Source organism: Cryptotermes secundus, unplaced genomic scaffold (assembly GCF_002891405.2).
Source record: "Cryptotermes secundus unplaced genomic scaffold, Csec_1.0 scaffold816, whole genome shotgun sequence".
Classification (NCBI taxonomy): Eukaryota; Metazoa; Arthropoda; class Insecta; order Blattodea; family Kalotermitidae; genus Cryptotermes; species Cryptotermes secundus.
In genome coordinates this window covers 38,184-61,612 of record NW_019724601.1, presented here as the reverse complement: position 1 = coordinate 61,612, position 23,429 = coordinate 38,184, and the positions used below count along the sequence as shown (strand labels likewise).

General features: G+C 39.0%; 2 protein-coding genes across 4 annotated transcripts in view; both read left to right on the top strand.

The window, feature by feature from the left end:
* Window positions 1-39: 39 nt before the first annotated feature.
* On the top strand, window positions 40-19,833 carry LOC111862467 (solute carrier family 35 member F6). Its single transcript, XM_023847929.2, has 8 exons — window positions 40-381; window positions 2,167-2,314; window positions 4,015-4,168; window positions 7,330-7,533; window positions 8,439-8,549; window positions 9,506-9,664; window positions 12,019-12,173; window positions 13,251-19,833. Exons 1-8 carry the CDS (start codon window positions 305-307, stop codon window positions 13,434-13,436), a joined length of 1,194 nt encoding a protein of 397 aa, XP_023703697.1. The 5' UTR covers window positions 40-304; the 3' UTR covers window positions 13,437-19,833.
* Window positions 19,834-22,423: 2,590 nt separating this feature from the next.
* Window positions 22,424-23,429, top strand: part of LOC111862468 (rhomboid-related protein 2) — a 12,044-nt gene continuing 11,038 nt past the window's right edge. Inside the window, exon 1 of one of the 3 annotated variants that reach the window (XM_033750693.1) lies at window positions 22,424-22,606. In XM_033750693.1, the coding sequence (XP_033606584.1) occupies window positions 22,520-22,606 (87 nt within the window). In that variant the 5' untranslated portion in view covers window positions 22,424-22,519. The remainder of the gene's footprint in view (window positions 22,607-23,429) is intronic. The other 2 variants (XM_033750692.1, XM_033750691.1) reach the window with 2 other exon arrangements.

Sequence of the window (23,429 nt, the reverse complement as noted above, 5' to 3'; positions counted from 1 at the left end):
TAATCAATTGCCCAGTCGATAAGTGCTACAATCGATTTTCTAGAGACTGACCGGTAATCGATTCTTTCCGGATCAGCTGTATCAGCTGTGAGCAGATGGGAGGAGGAGCAGAACGTTATGTACTTATGTACTTTAAGGCGTTAAAGGCATGAGACAGCCATTGCAAATAATTAGTTATGTGGTAATCAACATCGCTTTTGAATGATCCGTACATAGATTCTGTGAATGAAAGTTCAAATCCCACCTATTAAGGAATACGAACAATCCATTTATTATATGAATAAAGAATTTATGCAGTAACACAATGGGTTGGTCAAAATACCAAGCTTTAATTGCTGCAGTATTAGTCGTTACTGGGTCAATAAATACGTTGAGTACCAAGTGAGTATATACTGCCCTTTTTAATAGTGAAAAAGGAAATGTTAAGTACCGGGACATGAACTGTGAAGGATACTATCACGGCTTGGTAAAGGTAAGGTAACGGTATATATCTATGTATTCTTAACTTAAGCGCTAGCTGGAGGAACGAGGGTGTTGGACTCGTATGGGGGAAGTGTTCGGTTCGAATCTTGGCCTGGACACCGACTACCCCGATTGTGATGATTCGTGTTTTTCCCGGCACTCCAGGAATATGCTGAGTTAATACCTCGATTGGGCATCGACCACACCTTCCCAAATCCTATCCATCTCAAAAGGCATGAATCCTCTTATGTTATGGAGCCTTAAGATTTGGAGATTGTTGTAAAATAACTTTTGCTTCACCTAAAAGAAGAAAAGGAAATAGCTGGGAGTGAGTGGTCAGCTTCACTCTCGGCCACTCTACCCCTAAATGAGTGGGCCCTAAAGTTGGTTTGGATGCAGTGCAAAAGAAGTCTCATATCATGGTTTGGTACTGTCACAGAAGTTTGTTGGTGTGTGGAAAACAACATGAAGAGCGTTTAAATAACTTGTAATTAAATTTTTTAACTAAAATAACAAAACTGTTGACTTATTACACATTTATTTTCCTGACTGCTGTAGTGATTATCTGTTAAAATATCCCCTACCCCTATCCCCTCCAAACCTAAAATGTTGAATCATTTCAGTGCTTTGTTGTTAAGTGGACATTGAACTGATTTCATAATGTTCATTACTCAACATGTCTATAGCTTTCCCATGTGTTATTTACCTGTTGAAGGAACATAACTTCCATGTGACTTTTAGATCATATGTTCAGATTTATGTCATTAAAATATATGAGATTTGTGCAGTAACTTAATGAGACCAGGTGGAGAGACTGAACTTACCTCCGAGACTACATAGTATTGGCTATTTTCCACCACGGGGGCTAAGGTTCAATCCGAGGTCAGGTCATGTGGGATTTGTAGTGAACAAAGTCTTACTAGGATGAGTTTTCCTCTGGGTACAGTAAACCTGTACTGAACTAATAATTGGGGAAGGTGCAGGGTGTCCGCTATCGTCAGTGTCCTCTATAACCAAGTGAAGTACACCATAGGATACATAGACAGTACACATAATAAACATAGAAAGACTCAGTGTTTTTTATTTTAAATAATTTCTAACCACAAAATCTTAGTGCCTCAAGATCTCTAAAAGTTCACAATTGTAAACAGCCATGTTTTGTCTGTTATATCTAAACTCTGTTATTATCTGGGTCCCTTATACTGTGGGTGTACCATATTTTGGTTTCGGCTGATGATTCCCATTCCATATTCCTTAATCACCATGTCATTGATGCTAAAGGGTCCCAGTGCTGACACCGTAAGTAAATAACAAACTTATAACTCATACATAATGTCACATTCCAGAAGGCAGCAAATTTTCATACTAAACTGCTGTGAGAACCCCAGATCTCGCATGTAATTAGATACTTTACTGACTGAGCTGTCCTGGCGCATCCCGAACTCATTGTACCTGGAAGTATGTTGCATACAGATAGGATGTAAGATTCTCACAGTGGGTGGTTATGAAAAATTCTGACTTCAGTAATATAACACCATGTAATCTGTTGAAAGCCAAATGATCTGAAGAGTTGATGAGTAAGCCAAACAAGAAACCAAAATGTTGGGTTGACATTCACTGGACCACATGGCCCTATACCCCAGAAGATATAACTCTTCATTTTGTACACAGTTTGTTATAATACCTCTGAATTCTATCTTTCAGATGGGCTGATCGAATGGATGCAGAAGATTCTGATGGCAAGCTAAGAAAATTTAATCATCCGTTTGTTCAAGCTTGCTCAATGTTTATTGGAGAAATGCTTTGTTTGTTGGTATTTAAGTTCCTGTACTTTTATTATTCAAGGAAACATGTGAGTATTATCCATGTTAACATGTATGTTTGTGTTATTGTGTAATTAGAAATGTAAACACTTCCAGATACCAGTAATAAATATTCATTTGTTTCCCAATGATGTCACATGTAACAATTAGTAGCTAATTTGATCAGGTTTCTCTTAACTAACTCAAGAAGGACTCAGCTCTGTGAAGTTAGTTACTCTTTCTATGTAATATTTATACAGAGAAGATTTTTACTTTGTTGACCACTTCCACAGCTGTGTGCTTCATGGTGACCAGTGCACCGCTGGCTACGAGGCACATACGAATTTTGCCGATGAATCAGCATGCCTGATGGCTTATAACATTCAGAATGAAGTAGTTACAATTCACAGATCACGGGAGGTGTTGAACTGCTGTTCCTCTACACGTAGATATTTTTGCAATTAATTATTTCATCAAAAACACAGGTACAACAATCCTTCTTGCACTTACAGTACATCAAATNGTCGCTTGCAGATTTACTTATACTTTTTCTTCAACCCTGAAGATGGGGGCGATACGTTCCTCCGAAACGTCGGTTAACACCACATATACACGGTGCCAAATCCCAGAAGACTGCTTTCTTCATGTTAGGTGTTGATTCTCTGAACAGCAGTAGCGATTGTTTTAAGTATTTATGCATCTCTGCAAAGGAAACCTTACTTCACCAGAAAAGGATGTCAATTGCGGATTGATCTTGCCTTTAAAGACAGACTGTAGAAACGAACTGCAAAAATGAACCCTGGTAGCTGGATCGCACAGCTGCAAGGCATGGATTACGGTTGTTTTATAGAGCCTAAGCTTCTAGCAATTATGTTGCATTTCTTGATTTAGACTTTGACTCTCCAATATGTTGAACTAGATGTTTCAGTGATTTTCTAGGTGTACAAGTTTGGCCGCTGTGTCATCTAACTTCTCCTTGGTAAACACTTGACGCTTACATTTTTGTTTCTTGTCTATTAAGAATCTAGTTGTTCTAAGTTTATTCACCAAATTGTGAATTGTTTTCAAAATTTTTGCTAACACTTTCTAGCAGATTTGTGTTTCACCTAGGCTTCATGCATAAATACACATTGCTCTAAAGTATACCATGCCATGATGCACCACACTGTTTAGTAGCTGTAGCAGAACAAATGGCTAGTGGAACTGATACCTGCTGCCTACTGCCGACAAATCATAAACAAACTCCCATGCATGAATTACACTGCTTGCTATGAAACATAATGCCAACAAGCAGTCAACAAGTTAGTTAATCTCTTCATTCCAAATGTTATCATCCATCAGGCATGCTGATTCATCAGCAAAATTCTTGTATGCCTCGTGGTAAGCAGAGGACCAGTCACCATGAAGTGCAGTTAAAGTTAAAAAAAAAACTTTCTGTATTGCTGATATGAGGTGGCATGGCTCAAGTCAGTATACTGACTAGGTTACAGGCTGAGAATCTGTGTTCAGTTGCCAGCAGTGTCCAGACTGGCTCTGAATCCCACCCAGTCTCTTATCCAGTGGGTATTATAGGCTCTTTCCTTTGGAATAAAGCAGACAGTGTGTGAAGCTGACCACTCACTTTCACATAGTGCTGAGGTTAAGAATATGTGGAGATGTACCTCCACTCCCCCATATGTATTCATGGCTTGGTGTTGAATTAAGCATAGAGATAACTTTACATACTAATATGACCTGATCTTTTCTGCAGGATGGATCCCAGGATGAGATGAAGCTCTTGAAAGGAAACCGTTCATTTAACCCATTGGTGTTGTTGCCACCCGCGATGTGTGATATGGTGGCTACGTCTGTCATGTACATTGGTCTGACACTCACGTATGCTTCCTCATTCCAGATGCTTAGAGGTGTGTTCATGTTTCAGATTTTGCAAATTCTGTTTGCATGTAACACCTTAGAAGAACACATTGTTACAATATAAGTTAGTTGCAATGATAGTCCCTTAAAGGTTTGTGCGCCAGTATTTTATTGGGCATGGTCCAGTTGTCTTGAGGTCTTGTATTGGAGCTAGGCTTGCTTTCATGTGATCGGATGTCATTACATTAATCCTAGATTTAATGGGCAGAATTCTTTGATATCTCCCTGCTCTTCTCCAGTTGATGTGTCGGCACTTCCGCAGAACAGTCTTGTTGATATGTCATGTTTACACACTTCATCAGTCGTGCTGCAAACGCTTCTCTATTACGTAGATCATTTTATCGCAAATTAAATCTGTGTTTTGCTGTGTTTGTTGTGTTCTGTTTTACAGTTTTTTTTTTAAATTAATACACCATGGACAAAAGAAGAACAAGGATAAATTTGCATGTAAAACAAATGTAACAATTGACTGAAAAATTGGAATCGGGAGAATTTGTTTCATGTGTTGGCAAGGAATATGGTCATATGGTCGTTTGGATTCGATGGACATTCGGACATATCAGACGCCCCCTTCCCCCAATTAACCTGTTAAATTGAGCATGTATTCTATATTGATAGATTTGTTGTTATCAATTTATTATATTAACAAAAGTTCTCACGCAGAATAGTCGGGCTTTGCGTCAAGAATTGAATCCAGGATGTTAAAAATACCATTTTTATTTTGTGACATGCACTGTATATTAGTGTACGTGCCGTGGATAACACCAATGGTTTGTGTAATTTGATAAATCTTAAGTCATTATCAGTTTTAGGCTTTCGTGGTGGTTAATTCTTCATGTCAAGTCTTTGGGTGGTTTAAATCACGTGGATGTGGACATTGTTATTGATGTTTTGGAGGTACATTCTGTCACCACCTTCAGGATTCCAGGGTGAGTTTCTCTTTCTTTTGGTCAACTTTTCCAGTCAGCTGTCTTTATTGGCCCAGACAGGCCACCACACCACCACCCTCTCCCCCTCCAGTAGTTTCTCAAAACATACTTTTATACATACAGAAACTCACCCATCAAGCACAGTTTGTTCCTGAAGAACTGAAGTCAATATATAAGATTCCATTTACATCAGCATATGTACATGGCTAATATTTTGTACTTAGCCATATGTTCATTGTAGCATTTCTTGAAATTATTAGTTGCCTGTATGCTTAATTAAGCACTGCCACAACGGTGTTTAGAGGAGTGGAGGTATAGTACTGTCACCTGGTAAGTGTGACTGTAGATGGGGTTTGGAATAGTAATCAGATTTTCACTTGAAAATACAAATAACTACAACAGTTTCACTGAGTTACACACTCCACACATCACTGTAACTACAGCACACATAAAGTCTTCTCAGTCGTCACTAGCCATTGCTTGTTAGTGGCTTCCAATTGTGGGCATTCCCCTTCACCTGGATTCCCGAATTGTTCCTGGCCTCGGCTATCAGGTTCTCACTTCTACCAACTACATCTTTCAACCTATTACCGCCCCTCTTCTCTCTCTACCTCCTACCTTCTTCTTCTTCTTCTTCACACGTTGGCCGCACTTCGCACTTGTAGATTCTTCTTTCTTGTGCTAAATTTATCTCAGGGTTATTTTTAAGGAGGTGAGGTTTGTTGAGTCGGTAGAGCTGAGGGTCTCTTTATCTCATAGCCTTGAACGGGCCACAACTCTGAGAAGGAATCAATGAACACCAACTACAAAAGCACAGATCAAGTTTAGACGAATTATTATTGAACACTTGTTTATCCACTTCTTGATACAACTTCAGTCTCAGTAACTTTTATGTCTAACTGCTTCAGAGCCCGGTGTGTGACTTTTTTTACGTCTGATTCTAACGAGCCCCTCTTTCCGACTTTACGTCTAGTCCTTTCAACCCCTGGTTTCCGAATGACGCTAAAACATGACGCTTCCTCAGACATTCAATTCCTGCTTTCACCAGCGTCACTGCCCTATCACACCCTTAAATTTCAGTGATTGGCTATTTTTGAAAAATAGGAGTATCTTAATTACATATTCCTCCACTCTGTTTAAAGCTTACAAGAGTTTAAGGATTTTTGACTCCAACGTATTTCTGTCAGAATTTGACAAATGCTTAAGCATCGCTTGGGCCCTAAAAACTTCACTCTTTTTAAGTTATGGCATGCACAAACTGCCAAGTATTGAATTCACAAAGGATTTCTTTAGCCATTCTCCAACGCAACTTTCCACTAATAAACCTTTGACGGGTGTCTTCCTGTTTCTTGTTGTAAGCTTGTGAAAACGCTTACTCTTACATACAAGAATTGACCTATGTCTCACTACCCTTGTTCACTGCATTTCATTTTGTACAATTAAGCTTTCAAATTAATAAAGTTGAGTACATTAAATTAAGTTGTGTAGCAGTGGAACGGTTACAAACCTGAAGGGACAGAGTTGCCAGATCCCATTGGATAAGTGACTGGGTGGGCCCCAGGGTCATTCTGAAGTCTGTGGTGAGGAGAGAAAACTCTTACCACTTCCAGGAATCAAACCCCAATTCCCCAGTGATAAAGCCCACAGCTTAATTACTGTACTGGCTGAGCGGTTGTTATTGTATATTAGTTTTTTTCAAAGATGGAAAAGATTTTAAAAGTACCCTGAAGATGGAGTGAGCAGTAAAAGATGAAGCCATCCCTGTAACAGGCCAAGCACTGTTGGTTGAGGCATTGTGCTACGAGCTGGAAGGTCATGGGTAGATTCCCAGTGAGATCATTGGATTTTTAAATTGACTTAATCCATCCAGCCACCTTAAGACTTTGTGGTCGACTCTGCCTCTAATGGAAATGAATTCTAGGAACCTTCTGGGCAGGCAATCTCATTGCTGCTTGTGACCCAATTGTCTAGAAAGTACTGGAGCCTCGACATTGCACAACCCTGCTGGCCTCCATGAGAAAGTGAACAGTATCTACCTAAAGTACTGCACAGTGTTAGAACCGAGAAGACTGAAATATTAACAGTCACTGCCATGAATACCCCAGAATATTTTCTTCTGTTTGTTACTGCGTTACTTGTATTATTTCTTGTCAGGTACAGAAGTGCAGTTGTGTGCTGTAGTAGAATGTGTGTGGTTTGTTATCACAATTTTTTTTGTGTAGGTGCTGTGATTGTGTTTGTGGGAGTATTTTCTGTGCTGTTCCTCAACCGAAAACTGGTGGTGCAAGAGTGGGGAGGCATATTCCTGGTAATTGGCGGTCTGGCTCTCGTTGGGGTATCAGACTTCTTTACACCGTCAGAGTCTGTTGAACTAACCAATGTACCTGCACCAGCCTCTAATCATTCCACAGGGCAAGTTGTCTTAGGTACGTTTTACATGTTTCAGATTGAACGTCATGGCACATTAATTACCGCTCTGTTTTCTATTCGGGATGTTCCAAGCTCAAATTTTGGCCCACACGGAGGTTTCTCATGTGTGATTAACCTCGTCAGGTTAAAGTCAGTGCACAGTTTGCACACGCAAGATTTGATGGTCTCATGGTTGTGAATATGATGATTATATTTTTCTTGGATCTGATACCATATAGTTTGGTACGTAGGTACTAGTGTTTTCAAGGAACCTGCTGCCCCCATCTTCAGAAAAGGGTTCTACCCTGAAAACGGAGACAGCAGGATTCTCTGATTTGTTAGCGATGTAGCAAACTAAAGGTAAAGTTAAAGCTGTCCCTGTAACAGGCCATAGAGGCCTGGTTGCAAGATGCCAAACCTTCCATAATTTCTAGACAGATGGCTCACAGATGGCAATAAGGTTGTCAGCCTTATGCGCTGGCTACCCTTTGCCTCCAGTAATTCTTCCTGGTGTTCGTTTCTGTTAGAGGCTGAGTCGACCTCAGGGCCATAACACGGCTGGAAGGATTAGGTCAATTGAAAATAATCCACCTCATTGGGACTTGAACCCGTGACCTTAGTGTCCAAAATAATAGTCATGCTTATTCAAATCTTAAAACTAGTTTTCCAAAGGGTATTGTGAGTGATGGAACATTTTCAGAATTGTTTTCATAATCTAGGTGAAAATGCAGTAAACTTATGCAAGTTTCACACTGAGAAGAGACTCTGGATTGTATGGTGTTAGCACATCAGTCAGAGTGAATGTACCTCGCTGACTCAGTAAGCCTACAGGCAAGGAAAATATCAGCAAATTGGTGCGTTAATTATGTCACCGATTGTCAGGTAGTGCCCAATATTTATTTGTTTTGTTCTTTGTTTGTAGGTGACATGTTGATCATTGGAGCACAAGTTGTTGCAGCTTCACAGATGGTTCTAGAAGAGAAGTTTGTGTCAGGTCTGGATATTCCTGCTTTGCAAGCAGTTGGGTGGGAGGGTAAGTACCCAACAGTCACGTTTTCGAGGCTGTCATGGCAATGATTGTTCAGATTATCATCATCTGGGTGTTGATACTGTTTCGTCATCTTATAAGTGGATCTCAAAGTTTCACAGGGACCTGTTACCTCCATCTTCAGGGTCAAAGTGTGTAAGGTGAGGAGCAGTTGGGCTACATAAGCAGCTTGCAAGGAAGATCATCATTCAGATCCAGGGGGGGGGGGATGGAGCCCCGTGCGGGCCAATAAGAATGGTGGACTGGAAATGTCAGGAAACATTGTTTCCCAGGACTCCAGTACTTACCATCATAGGAGGGAAATGAAGGAGAAGAAACAGCCCTTTCATGACCATTGGAGGCAGGAAATTGGAAGTGAAAAACTGCCGCCCTTTCTTTTCTTTTTGTCACGAGGGTCAAGATAAATGAACATCTGAGGAGAAAGTGACTATCTTACCCTCAGAGAGAACTTTTTTCTTCCAAAACATATAACATCCACCAGACTACATGGCATCATATCCCAGAAGATACTACACTTCCTAATCATTGTCATGATAACATCAAATCTGGCAACTCTATGTTGGAATTGAGCTTCTCACAGTGGTGAGAACATTGTCATACAGGATGTGACACACCATGTAACCCAGAAGAAGTTCGCTGATATTTTGGAGGAACATAATGCCCCCATCTTTTGGGTCAAAGAGTAAACTGAAGGAGAAGCAGGCAGCAGTATGAGCCCCTCCGAAATGTCAATGCACTTCTGCTGGACTACAGAGCATAACATCCCAGAAAATAGTGCTCTTCAGCTGTCTTCTGCCTTTCCTTGAAGGAAGGGCTAAGAGACTGCCAAGACTTGCTCAAAGAGAACCTATCTCCCATTTAAGAGGCACCTCACAATCATTCCCAATCCAGGTTTTATGTTAATGTCACCTGTTAGTTTATGTAATTGTGCTTTGTTTCAGGTCTATTTGGGTTCAGCATTTTGGGTTTTATGCTGATACCATTCTACTTCATCCAGGTGCCTGAACCATTTAGTGATAATCCTCGTCATGTTCTAGAAGATGTACTTGAGGCATTTATACAGATGAGGCACAATCCATTGATAATCTGCGCTGTAACTGGTAAGTATTTTGGAGATTATACAGCTGTGATGCTGTTGCTCAGATATTTTTATTCAAACTTTTCACATTGTCACCATATGTTGGAGTGTTGTGTCTCCATTTTTGGTCACAAAATGAGATAATGCACTTTTCTGATTCTCGACGCTGTGTTACACTATCTCCACACTTCCATAGTTTTACCTTACCTGCAAGTGTGAGGTTTCAGAATGTTTTCTGCTCTTAAGTCACATTTAAACTGAAGTTAATTCCCTGCCTTAAAATCCACTTTCCCTAGAATTGGTGTATATGGACACAGTACATGCCAGTACTCAAGTAACAAACACTACCTATGAGAACACTGACTGCAAGAAACTGCAATCATGTTAGAATTTCTACATGACGAGGTGCTACTGGAAAGTTCCCGGACTGTTATTACTGTAACTACCTCTGTGAAAGAAGATGAGAGAGGAGGCCAAGGTCACGCTTCTGCAAGCCTACTGCATCAGCCTGCCACATGACTCTGCACTGTGAACAGGCATTGCTTTTACATGAGTGCTTTTTCATCTTCATATTTCGTTTTACGTCCGATTGATTGAAAAATTGAGTAATGTGTGTGTATCAACGTTTTGAAACAGTGTCTGACATCAAAACGGAATTGTAAGCGATACTTGACAGCATTAAGGAAAATGACTTTCATGATGTTTTTGAAGCGTGGAAAAAACAATAGGATCGCTGTATACATTCCCAAGGAGACTATTTTGAAGGAGATGGCAGCCAGAAGTGAGTGAGTTAAGCCAGCATTTCTGTTTTGACCTAGTCCAGGAACTTTCCAATATTTTGGAGGTCTCGGATTCAGGCATCAGTGTAGAGGATATGTATTCTGTCTGAGATATTTTACAGTTTTCCTCAGTCCCTGCAAGATGATACCAAGCATGTAAGTTCAAGCCGTAATGCTTATGAATTGTATTCAGGAGGTCCCAAGTTCAAATCTCAGCTGGGACACTGGCTATCCAGACAGATTTTTCATGGTTTCCAGTCTCCAGGCAAATGGCAAGTTAAAAGTAAAGTTGTACCTTTGCTTAACTTATTAAGAATTATCCCATGAAGACATATGGCAGGGGGCTGGATGTTTAGATCCATATATTCTTTCAAATGGCAAGATAGCCCCTTGAATTAGGCTATGACCACTTCCTTCTGCATCCTTTCCAATTCATTATTAATTGACATCCTCTCATTTGACACTATGCTCATATCCTAAATTACTGGGGAGCATCGGTAAGTAAACAGCAAATGAAACAAAGTATTAAAATTCTTGTGCATGTGATAGCATAGTTGGTTGAGGCCCTATGCTACAAGCCAGAAGGTTGCAGGTTCAAGTCTCGATGAGGTCATTGGATTTTTTTTTATTGACCTAATCCTTCCAGCCGCACTATGACCCTGGGCTCGACTCAGCCTCTAACAGAAATGAGTACCAGGAATATTCTTGAAATGTTCTTGGGGCTAAAGGGCGGCCAGCGCATAGAGCTGACAACCTTGCCTCTATATATGAGCCGATTGTCCAGAAAATGTGGGAGCCTCGACATCTCACAACCCTATGGATTCTCCATGGCCTGTTACAGGGATACCTGTCCCTTTTCCCCCCCCCCCTTGCAGATGCCAGGCTAGCGCCTCAACCCTATCCATTCCATGTTTCTTTCAGAAAAGTAATGCCTTTCGTATTCATCACATATTGTTGGCTTCAGATGTCAAAAGGTGACAGAAGAGTATATATGCACTGACATTTTCAAATTCAGTACTTCAGACCATAAATGGACAACAATTTATGTTGTTTGTAAAGGTAAAAGAAAGTAAAGTTGTCCCTGTGCTTAACTAATTAAGCACTACACCATGAAAAGTGTATGGGGAATGGATGTATAGATCCACAATTTCTTGATCTCGGCACCAGCTGGAAGTGAGTAGTCAGCTCGATGCTCCTGTAACTCTACCTTCAGGGAAAGAGCCCCCCATACCCATTGGATAGAGGGCTCAATGGACCCCAGAGCTGGTCTGAATGACGTGAAGAAGAGAAAATTCTTGACCCTACTGGGACTCGAACTCTGACCCCGCAGTCATCCAGCCTGTATCCAGTTGCTATACCAACTGCACTAACACAGCTCCTGTCATTTTTAGCATTTAGAAAGTTAAATTAGGTTATGATCACTTCTTTCTGTATCCTTTCCATCCGATGAAAGACATACCATTCTTCATTTCGTGGCTATTTCACCTAAACTATGTCAGAAGTGGGCTAAGAATCATTCAGCTCAATTTTTGCTGAATATGACATAAGAGAAGTTATTCTGGAAATAACAGTCATTCCCTGCTTTGTGTTTTGACAGGTACCATCTTAAGTATAGCATTCTTCAATTTCGCCGGTATCACTGTAACCAAGGAGATTTCGGCAACAACGAGAATGGTTCTCGACAGTGTACGGACACTTTTCATTTTCAGTGTTTCATTGGCACTGGGTTGGCAGACCTTCTATTGGTTACAGGTAATTTTTTTCCCAGCTTTTGATTATCCTAATGTGTTACATATGTAAGCAAAAAAATTATCAAATAGAAATCAAATTTGAGGTTCCAACTTTGTAGACTGAAGAGCGTTACCCACTTTGATGTGAAAGTATGTGATCTGGTAGTTACTTACCAAGATAGGGGAGTGGTCAGCTCTGCATACTGGTCACTTTATTCCCATGGAAGGAGCCCCTGGTGTTCATCAGATAGGCATCTGGGTGGGCCCCAAAGCTCATCTGGACTGTGTACAGGAGAGAAAAATCTCTTCCTCATGGTGAGCATTGAATCCTTGACCCTCCAGGCTGTAGCATAGTTGCTATACTGACAACTATCCTACCACTGATGTTTGTAAATATCTACCAGACTACATGGTGTCACATCTCAGAAGATAATTTTATGCCAATATAGAAAATCATCCACAGGAAACAGTTGCTAATGCATTGAGAGATGATGCGTAGTGTTCTCTTATGCTGAATTGTCATATCTTTGGGCCTCTAAAGGAGGATTCTAAATGGGAACAGGTGGATGTATGCTATTGATTTTAGCAGCGTACTGCAGAATTGCGAAAGAGAACAAACTCATGCTCATTGACTCTATAAGAATCATCTCACTCCTTACGCTGAGTTTGTGTTATGACACTATGGGTAGCCTCGTTCTGTAGAACCTTTCCTATGAATCGAAACTCCCATTGAAGATATTTGTGGGGAGAAATGGATTTGTGTACTAAACTGATGAGAAATTAAATGGAAAAAAGTTAACTCTCATTGCTGATTTGCTGAGTATGAAACTTAATGTTGTATGATGCAATACATTGGCCTTTATTGTATATGTGTCACATAACTATATCAGCATGTGCTCAGGTTTGATATGCCCCACCAAGCCTAGCATCAAATTGTTTACAATATAAATAGCATCAATGCCAAGCTCAAATCTAGTCACCAGCAGCTTAGTAGCTGGAGATTCAAATACAGTCCATAAAGTTTAGATCAAGGACATTAAATGGAGATTCCACTGTATATTGGTGTTTTTAGGTATATAAAACTGTCTGTGTGTTTCAGATCATTGGGTTTATTCTCTTGGTGATTGGTATGGGTCTTTACAACAATGTGTTTGCAGCTCTGGGACAGAAGTTTGCGCTGTGGCGAAACAGGAATGCAGGACACAGTGATACGGACACTCTCATCAGCCAACCTGCTGATGAATCAGACCCTATAGTAGGTTCAGAATCTGGACCAAATCCGTAACTGCTCAATGTCAATATGTAGAAAATTGTATTTAGGTCCAAAGCAGATCTCAACAAAGGAGGCGAACAGTACCAACTATTTAATAAATTTATTCTCTATATTATCTACAAGTTTGTAAAGATAATGTAAAATAAGTATCAATATTTATCCATGTGTTAGTGTCTTTCTTCTGGGACGCACTGGGATCTCCTGAAGACAGATGTATATTCATGCGCTATTGAAATATAAGCACAACTATGCCTTACTGATTGTGAAATTTTAGTTTGTCTTGGTGGTGACCATGGAAATTACTGTCTTCAAGGAAGTTATGTAGTGTGTGTAATCTGGTACATATTCACCATCGTTTCAGAGGAACCTGCTCCATCCTTCATCAGGGTAGAAAAACATAAAAATGGAGGTAGAAGGTTTCTCCGGAATGGTAGTAAGTATTGTCACATATTAGTGACTATACACAGGGTTTGGATCAGTAATTAGTTTTATTGTATAATTATGACTAATAACTATATGTAACTACAACAATTTCACAGATTATGCAATCTTATATATCACTACTGCAACCATTAAGACTTCTGTGTTTTCACAAGTTGTTCCTAGGTGGCAGCTGCTAACCGTGCAGATTCTTCAGCTTCTGTCCTCACTTCCTTGCTGGGTGGCAGCTGGCTTGCAATTCATGACCTCCTAGCCATGACTGTTGACTCTCAGCTGCAACTGACTGACTGCTAAATTGCTGCTGGCTGTCACCAGCACAGTGTTTCTTGGTTCTGAGTCCAACAGGACTCATGACTCATGACTCTCTGATGGCTCTGGGAGCCTTCAGACCACTCTCTTGTGATTCCTTCAACTGCCTCATTCATCCTTCGTTATACAGCCTCAGCACGGACTACATAGAAAACACAGTTTCCAACAGTTCTTATGTTGTTGAATGTGTATCCACTGTTGCAGAGAAATGTTTATCGAGCCATTGCATAGCAAAGACCGTCTCTTCTGGCTCCACTATCTACGTTTCAGGTGTCATGTTACAATGTCTATCTGACTACATGGGGTTTACACCCTAGAAGACAGAGAAGACAATAATCTTTGTAGTCATCACCGTGATGAAAATAAATCTCCCAGTTTGCATGGTTACATTTCAGTAAGACGTTAGGATAAATGTCTCTTCAGATTTGTTATGTGTTGATGGCAAATGTTTTCTCTGCCCGTTACCACACTTTAAACATTATTTGTCAGTGGTGCCAGTGATTCCCATAGCTCCAATATATTGAGATGTCAGCTGTTGTACATCTGAAATTCTTGGTTTGTATGAAATTCCTTTTGAGTAATGCAGATAATGATGAATTTGCCTTCTTAAATCTGATTCATGCATTGTACATTGTATATCAACCAATTATAATTGACATGTTTTCTTGCAGCAATCTGCCTCTCAATAAAAGTGCTTTTTGGGACTTGGGGTGAACATGTAAAGTAAAAAATATATTGTTTTGGGGGGAATATTGTACAGGGTATCTACAATGAAACGCCCTATTTTATTGTATTTTCAGGAAGTGAGGAATAGTGATTTGGCCTAATTATTGACAAATATCAGTCACACAACATACAAAGTTAAATTTAAAAAATCAGTACACTTTTACGTAAGCACCATTGGTGACACATAGGATATCTAGTCTGTAATTGAGTTCCGCCAGGTCTGCTGCAACATATCTGGAGTGATGGTACCGACAGCTTTCACCATCCGGGCCCAGAGCTCTCGAGGGTCTCCCACTTTAGTGGCGTAAATTCTGTCCTTTATGTAGCCCCACAAAAAGAATTTCAATATGATGTTAGGGGAATGCAGAGGTCAATCTGTTGGACAATCTCGTCCTATGTAACGGCCTGGAAACATTGCATTCAGAGCTCACCACACGTCTAGCAACCAGTAGGGTGGAGCTCCATCTTGTTGGAGAAAGACATTTGGCTGCAGGTGTTCTAGCTGAGGAAAGGCATAGAGCTGCATCATGTCCAAGTATGAGCTACCTGTGACAGTCTTTTCTGCAAAGAAAATGGTCCAATGATGATGTTATACATGACGCCACACCAAACATCCACTTTCAGGCTGTCTCACACATGTTCCATGATGCTGTGATCCCCATATCTGAACATTATGCCTGTTTACAGCACCAGAGACATGGGAAGTGGCCTTCGTTGGAAACATGATGTTTGTCAGAAAGTTGGGGTTTCTGCTGATTCAGTCATGCATGTCACAGGCAAAATTGTGTCGCCTTGGGTTGTCCTTTGGTTGCAGCTCGTGCAGAATCTGCACCTTGTATGCATGGAGTCACCACCTCTTTAGGAGAACCTTATGCACAGTTGCTTGTGGTATCTGCAGTTCCCATGATGCCCAACAAATTGACTTCCTTGGAATTCAGATGAACACCATAAGGATGTTCTCTGCCTTCTCATCAGAGACATGTTGTTAGCCTCCTCCATGCCCTTTCAAGATGCTTCCACTCTCCAGAAACTTGTTGTTCCATGCTTTAATCCTCTTTGCATCTAGTGCAGCTTTCTAATAAACACAACGAAACTCCCTTTGCACCCTCACAGTGGGCTTAAACTCAAAAACCACAGAACTCACCTTCTCCAGAGCTGACACCAACTTTGTGTGGAATGACAACAGTACCCCGTGAGGTCGCCTAAAAATTTAGGTAGGAATTTGAACTCCTGTAGTATGTGGGAGACCTTTAACACCTAAAAAACATTTTCCTGTTTTTAAAACATCGTCAAAATCAGGGTGTCTCATTGTAGACACCCTGTATTATTGAACAGCTTCAGATGTTAATATAAGATACCCTCATGTTATGAAAACAGTGTACCAAAAGTATGTCCATATGAGGGAATTCAATAACATGAAGCCTATTTTTTCATGTTTTAAGTTGAGATGTTCCTGTGGAATGTGCTTCAGTCCACAGTTATAATAGAAATGCTCTCTTTACCCACTAGAAATATTAGTACCTACGTGGACATCTTTAATAAGGATAACGCACAATCTGAAATAAGGCAGGAACAACAAGTGCTGTGACATCCATGACAGTCACATTCGCTAGACAGTAGACAGCTACACATCCTGTTACGTCACTGACACGTGCATTCATGATTTGAATTTAGCAAATGATTATTTCTTAAGAAAATGAATTCTGCTGGGTCTGTTAAAGTTCATGTTTATTCAGATTTCTCTGATTCTCTGTAAGTGGTATACTGAAGAAACAGAGAGTTCTGAGAATAATTAATTTATTGCCTATTTTATTTTGATATGATGCAGAGTGCATAGAAAACAGTACCTCCAAGAACTGTTCGATGATGCGGGAACATGTTTACCGAGCCGTTGCCTAGCAACAGTAGGGGCATACACAGACTCCCTTTTGATATGACATGGACTGCACGGAAAATGACGTGTCCAACAATACTTCTAATGTTGTGTGTATTCGTTGCTATGGGAAGCTGTTTACTGAGCCATTGCCCACCACTGATTGGGGGGGGACACACATACAGACACACAGACTGATTGGAGGATGGTGGGGGGGATATTCATGCCTTTAAGATGGGCTCAAACGCATGATGTACATACCAAGTTTTATGCAGATTAGTTGAAGCATTCAAAAGTTGATAGACAGGACACATACACACAGACAGCAGGATGATCTCATAAGCCTGCTTTTATTTTTTCAAAAGAAGGGAATTAGGAAGAAGTAATATAATAGTTCCTTTAAAATACTTGCCTTTAACAAATATGTATCTTTTGTACATAAATTTTACATATAAAAATTACAGAATGTTAAGTTTAACTTTGGAGAGCTGATGTAGCTCAGTAGACTACAAGCTGGACAACTGGAGAATCACAGTTCTGTTCCCTGCGTGGGCAGAGATTTTTCTGTTCGTCATAGCATCCAGACTGGCTCTGAAGCCTTCCCAGCCACCTGTGCAATGGGTACTAGGAGCTCTTTCCTGCAAGTAAGCAGCTCAGATGTGAAACATACCACTCACCTTCATCTAGTGCCAAGGTTCGGGATATATGGGGTTGTTTATTTACACCCCCATACATGTTTATGGCGTAGTGCTTATTTAAGCACACAGAGGTATAACTTTATCTTTAAACTCAACTTCAGTAATTGTCTTTCTCTTGTAGCCTGCAAGAACTTATTTAAAAAATAACTGCAAAAAAGTCTTTATTTTTTTTAATGAAAGCTATCACTCTTTGCATTAAACCATACCATGAAACTTCAAATTCATGTATAAACTAGTGAAACTTGTTATATTATTGGTGATTAATATTCAGATACTTTATTTTTGGAATTAAATTCAAGAATAATGACATATATTTTAGGAAATTTTAATGTGCTGCAAATATATTTTTATCAGTTATGTAATTGTGTGAGGTTAGGTCACTACCATATCCTCATCTGTAGATACTGTATATCCAGATTTACAGTTTCAGTGGCTTTTTCTTGTTCTAGAGAACGTTTTGATGTGCGGATGGAATATGGCAATGTTCACATTATTAAGACTGCTGGCTAATAATCTTCCCTGAGCATCGCTTCAGTTTTGTTTGGGTCGATATACAGAGTCTTCAGTTTATCTTCTCAAAGTCTTTTCCTTTTTTGATTTCTAGCCAGCACTATTTGCTCTTAACTGTCTTCCAGTGCCTGGCTGAGCCATTTGTTCTCAGGTCACTATCAGGTGTGTTTCCTTTGAATTTTTACTCTCAGTATCAGTGTTCAAGTTAATCATGTAACTGTGTGAACTGATTTTTTTTAGATGTTATTTACAAATTAAAAATAAATGCCATATTTGGAGGTCATGTCTGCTTGCTGTCTGTGACTTAGCATTAGCACCTAAACTGCTGGACAGATTATATCTAACATTCAGTATGAGAGACTTCTGCTAAAAGTTGTTGGGGAATTTCAGTTTTCTTCCATATTCACCCATAATGAAGTGTATTTTAACTTCATGGTTGCATACTTGTATAAGCATAAGCTACAATGAGTGCTGTTGGGAGTTTTATGTGCTGTAGTATGAAGTACATGTTTTCCATTTTTTCTTCTGTTATATGAAATTACTTTGTTAGTATTTACATACTGTATATGAATATATTTTTTACTTGAATCTGGTATTTTATTAAATGCAGTTCACCATTTTTCTTTATTTTAGGAATTGTTAACAGGTTTGGCTAGTTAAATCTAGTCAGTTATGGAAAGAATTTTGTCTGCATATTTTGACATGTTTCCCATATTGCTTCCACCGCAGGCATCTGTTTGGCCTAACCATCTTCCTTCTTTCTATTTTATTTGATTCAGTATAATACATTTATTGTGTTGTAGTTTGTGAATGGTATTTTTCTGACCAGCAATTTGTCACACCAAATATAACTTTTGTTCTCCTTAATGAATTGGGGCTGTACTTAACAAGCACCATAGCCATTTCCCTCTTCCCCCTCCCACTGTCAAATCACACTGTAGACAGCATATCTTTGTATTTAATTATGCTTTCCTGCATCATCCTCATTCATTCATAAGATTATCCTAACCTCTGATCTCTGTTGACCTTGGCTTTCATTTTATCACAGTTGCTTAATAATGAACCAAACAGCTTGGTCACTATAGTGACCATGCTGTGGGCTGGATGACTGGTTTGATTATTGTTTGGGACTGAAATTTTTTTTTGCCACCCTCTCCTCACCAGCTCTGGGGTCCAGCCAGCCTACTATCTGTTGCTTACCAAATGCTGTTTCTCCCCTGGGGTAATAGGTGAGGACATGACACTGACCATTCATGTTCATCCAGTACCAAAGTTTAAGAAGTGTGGAGCTGTCCCTCCGTAAGAAGGCAAGGCTCATAACAAACTGCAGTAGTAGTTCTTTCCCATATAATTAATGGTGGGTAGGTAGAATGGTTCTGCTTGGAATTAATAAAATGTTCGGTATACAAATTTATCTCTGTGATTAACCTTTTGTCTCTATATCGTGTTTCTGTGTCCAGTAATAAGTATTCAAAAATAAATGTTATTGATACTTATAGATCTCTATTTTGTTTTGGATATTTGGCCAACAGAAGCAATTGAAATAGAAGTATATTAAAAATATTTTTTAATTGTATTCTTATGTAATTTATTTGTGTTGCATGTTGGGAAATGTTTTATGCTGAAGCCAACTGTATATTGTGTGCAGCTGTGATTGCTGTAAAAATATTCTACGTGAATAATATCTCAGATTAATTATGTGGCCATGCTTTCCTCCCTGTGGTGTTGTAGAGTGAGCTAATAGTAATAATATTAAAATTATAGTATGTATTTATTTTATTATGAATTTTACTTCTTTTTGTTTGAGTTTTTGTAGCTCATGTTTTAGTCATTAAAGAATAAGGACAAAGAATCATGTTACCAGTAGCATGCCATGAGTCACCTTAATCCAATCTCTATTGCCATAACCAGATTTCCTGTCACTGAGTTCAGTATTCCATATAGTGATGGCTGNCATATGCAGATGACATTGTTTTAGTGGGGAGAAACAGGTGTGCTAAAAGAAGCAAAGGAAATAGGGATTAACAATCTAGCTTCCAAAAACTTAATACTTGGAAGTAACAAAAAGGCCAGCTAATTAAAAAATGCTTAAAGCAGATGACCAGGAAGTTGAAAGGGTGAGAGAATTCAAATATCTTGCATCTACTCTTACAGAACTGCAATATGATACAACTTATTATGAAACAGTGATACAGTAGGTGTGATGAGACATGATCTATGACCTTGAGCTCTGCGGTAGCTTAGCTGCCAGAAAATTTGGTGGGAAAGGGGATAGCAGAGAGTGGAGCTCAGTGTCTTGAGTGCTGTAACCGAGTTAATGTCATGTCCCGAGCTGTGTTTAATTAACACTGGCCAGTTATAATTGGGCCTCTCATTTTCACACATCTCAGAACCGATATCCTGTCTAACAACTGGCACTTCTCTTGTCACTTATTTGTTATCATTACTACTAAGCAATAGTATAAGTTCCAGTCCTTTAGCCAGATGTGCCATCACTGCTAAAGTTCATCATGCCTTGAGTAGGCAAGCAGACGAAAGCCCTGTGTAAGTATGTTCAGATTTCCCCTCTAGCATACTACCAGAACTCTGAAATGATGACACAATGGGCTGTGTCACAAAGTGATGTTGATGCATTTTCATTCCCATAGTAGATGGACATACTAAGCTTCTGGGATGTGATACTGTGAATTTTGCTAGACAGGTGGTGACATTTTACTGGAAGTGGCTGTGTCCTTCTTGAACCCTTAAGATGGGGGCAACAGGTTCTTCCAGAACACTAACATTATCTACCAAACTTCACAACATTGCATCCAATATCATAATTCTCTTCATTTATGAAGATTACTGTCTTCTGGGACATAATGCCTTGTAGTCTGGTAGAAACTTATCAACATATTTGAGAAATCTGCTACCCTCATGTTGGAGATTCCTCCAAAATGTTGGTAAATATCTGATAGATATTGTTGCATTGTGTGATATCCCAGAAGACAAATAACCTTTATACTTGCCATTAAAACCTTAAATCTCATTTCTTAATTAATTTTCCGTCTGTTTCAGTTGCATTTATTCTAGTATGATGTAACCGTGAAACCTCCGATGATGAGCCTTGTCAGATATGCTATAGGAAGTAGAATTCGTTTATAAGCTTTCTGTTATATACAATTTAAAGATTTCAAGTTATTCTCAGGAAACCGAAATTAACAGCCATGGGGATTCGTTGCGCTGACCACGTGACCCCCTCTATCCGCTAAAAGTTGGCACTAACTTCGCTGACAAGCGGCGGTTGCTTGGTCAGTATAGTTTGCTTATGGACTCAAGCCACAGAGTTACTTTATCTTTTGATTTATGTTCTTTGATAGTGGGTCTAGAATTCACAGATTCACAAAGCATGTACAGTAAATTCAGTGTTATCTGACATGGATACATATAACTGCCAGTTGCATGTGAAAAGCTCTTATAGAAACCCAGTACAATGTGAGAACAGCAGGTTTCCATCTCAGTTCTAGCTTGAGAGTCTTTCTGTGTGACATAGCGAGTTGATTGGTGAAAGACTTCAGATATATAATAAAGTATATGTTGCATACTTTTTACTAAAATCTGTATATATTTTTAATGCAATAAGAGGTTCTCTATGTCCTTACTTGACATTACCTGCTCTTCAAAAGTGTCAGATGATACAGTTGAATTTGTCAGATCCACAAAATGGCCACCAAATTCTCTAGATTTAAATCCATTAGACTGCCATATTTGGAGCAAACTTAAACAATTGGTGTAGAGAAACCAGACAGGACTGTTTCAGACACTATGGAGTTACTGCAACAAAGAACTGAAAATATATGCCCTCATTTGATGTGATAACATCTGATTAGACATCATCCCATGTGAACGACAGGTTTAAGAAATAATTCAAGAAAATTTGGGTCCCATTTAACCGATTTAAATAAAAGAAAGCCACTGAATTGTAAATAAAATGCATACTTTATCAATAAAGTAGAAAATATTTTTATATAAGATGAATCAACCAAACTTAATTAATATTTCTGTACACATACCTATGTGCATTCTACACACCTTGTATGAGTTCTGTTCAAATCTGTAAAGCCATTCAATTTTGTTTTTATTTGAATTTGTATTCCTTTACTGCACAACCTAGTGTATGGCCCTGCATTCATTTATGTAAGCGTATTCATCACATTGAAAATGTGTGCATGTATTTGTGTCTAGTTTGTACAACAGTTTACTTACTCTTCCATTGATCTGAAAATTTCAAATGTGAATGCCAGGTTTCAAACTGAGCATTACCAGCATCACTCCATGTCAGTCTCTCTTTGAGTCATGAAGTCAGATAACAGCGTATCAATGTCATTTTGACATATTTAGACTTGTAATCTGTAAATATATTTGTACAAATGGGTGTGCAAGTGAGATAAGGGATATAATGTTAGGCTGTATTTGAAATACATTACCATAAGCAAAGGTAAAGGTAAATGTGAGGTAAAGTTATCCCTGGACTTAATTATTTCTGTAAGAACTAAAAAATGTATCAGTCTGCATCCAGTCATGAAGATCAAGAAGTTCATATACCTTTGCAAAGGATTTCAACCAGAAGATCTCGACAGTCAACTGTGAGTACAATCTATGTCTGTTTCACTTAAATCACCAATGCCATTGAATGCATCACAATGCTACATTTCTCAGTGACTTAAAAACATTCAAGTTTAGATGCTTTATAAAATAAGATTTGAAAATTGTATTCCAATAATGTACATGTATTTTTCCAAATTCTTTGCCATTTTACATGTAAAAGTTAGTGTTATGTACATTCAGTGGTCATAATTCCATCATTTCAAAGCTGAACATACTGCAAATAGTTAGGTGGTGTTTGCTATTGTACCACATTATTGACAACATAAAAAATAAACTTGATGCATATTTTGAACATTTCTCATCATCTCATTTTGGTTAAAAGAAACAAAACTTCAGAAGCTAGCTTTGTCTCTCGTAAAACCTACTGTGGAAACACTAAGATGGAACTAATCTCTAACCTCAGGCTCTATTGAATTACACAGGGATTTCTTAATACGATGCTGCTTTAAACTTCTTTGAAGTTTCCCCAAATTATATTGGCGAGCTCAATTTCCAAGCATGTTCACAGTGCCATAAACAGGGCCAGATTTACAGTTGTGGTGGCCCCCAAGGAAATAAAAATATTGAATCTTCCATCAGTAGCAACAAATTTTGCATATGATAATCCCCCCCCCAATTTCTTATGTTAATAAAAATATAAACAAACTTTTTGGTATTTTGTAGGAGCAAATGTCTCAGTAAAATCTGTAGACCTTATTTCTGTTTTGTAGAGGCCCTGAGGCAATGGCTGTAGTCTCTCCCCGCTTAACATTGCCCTGGTCATAAATTGAATGCTTAATAGTATTTTTTTTTTTTTTTTTG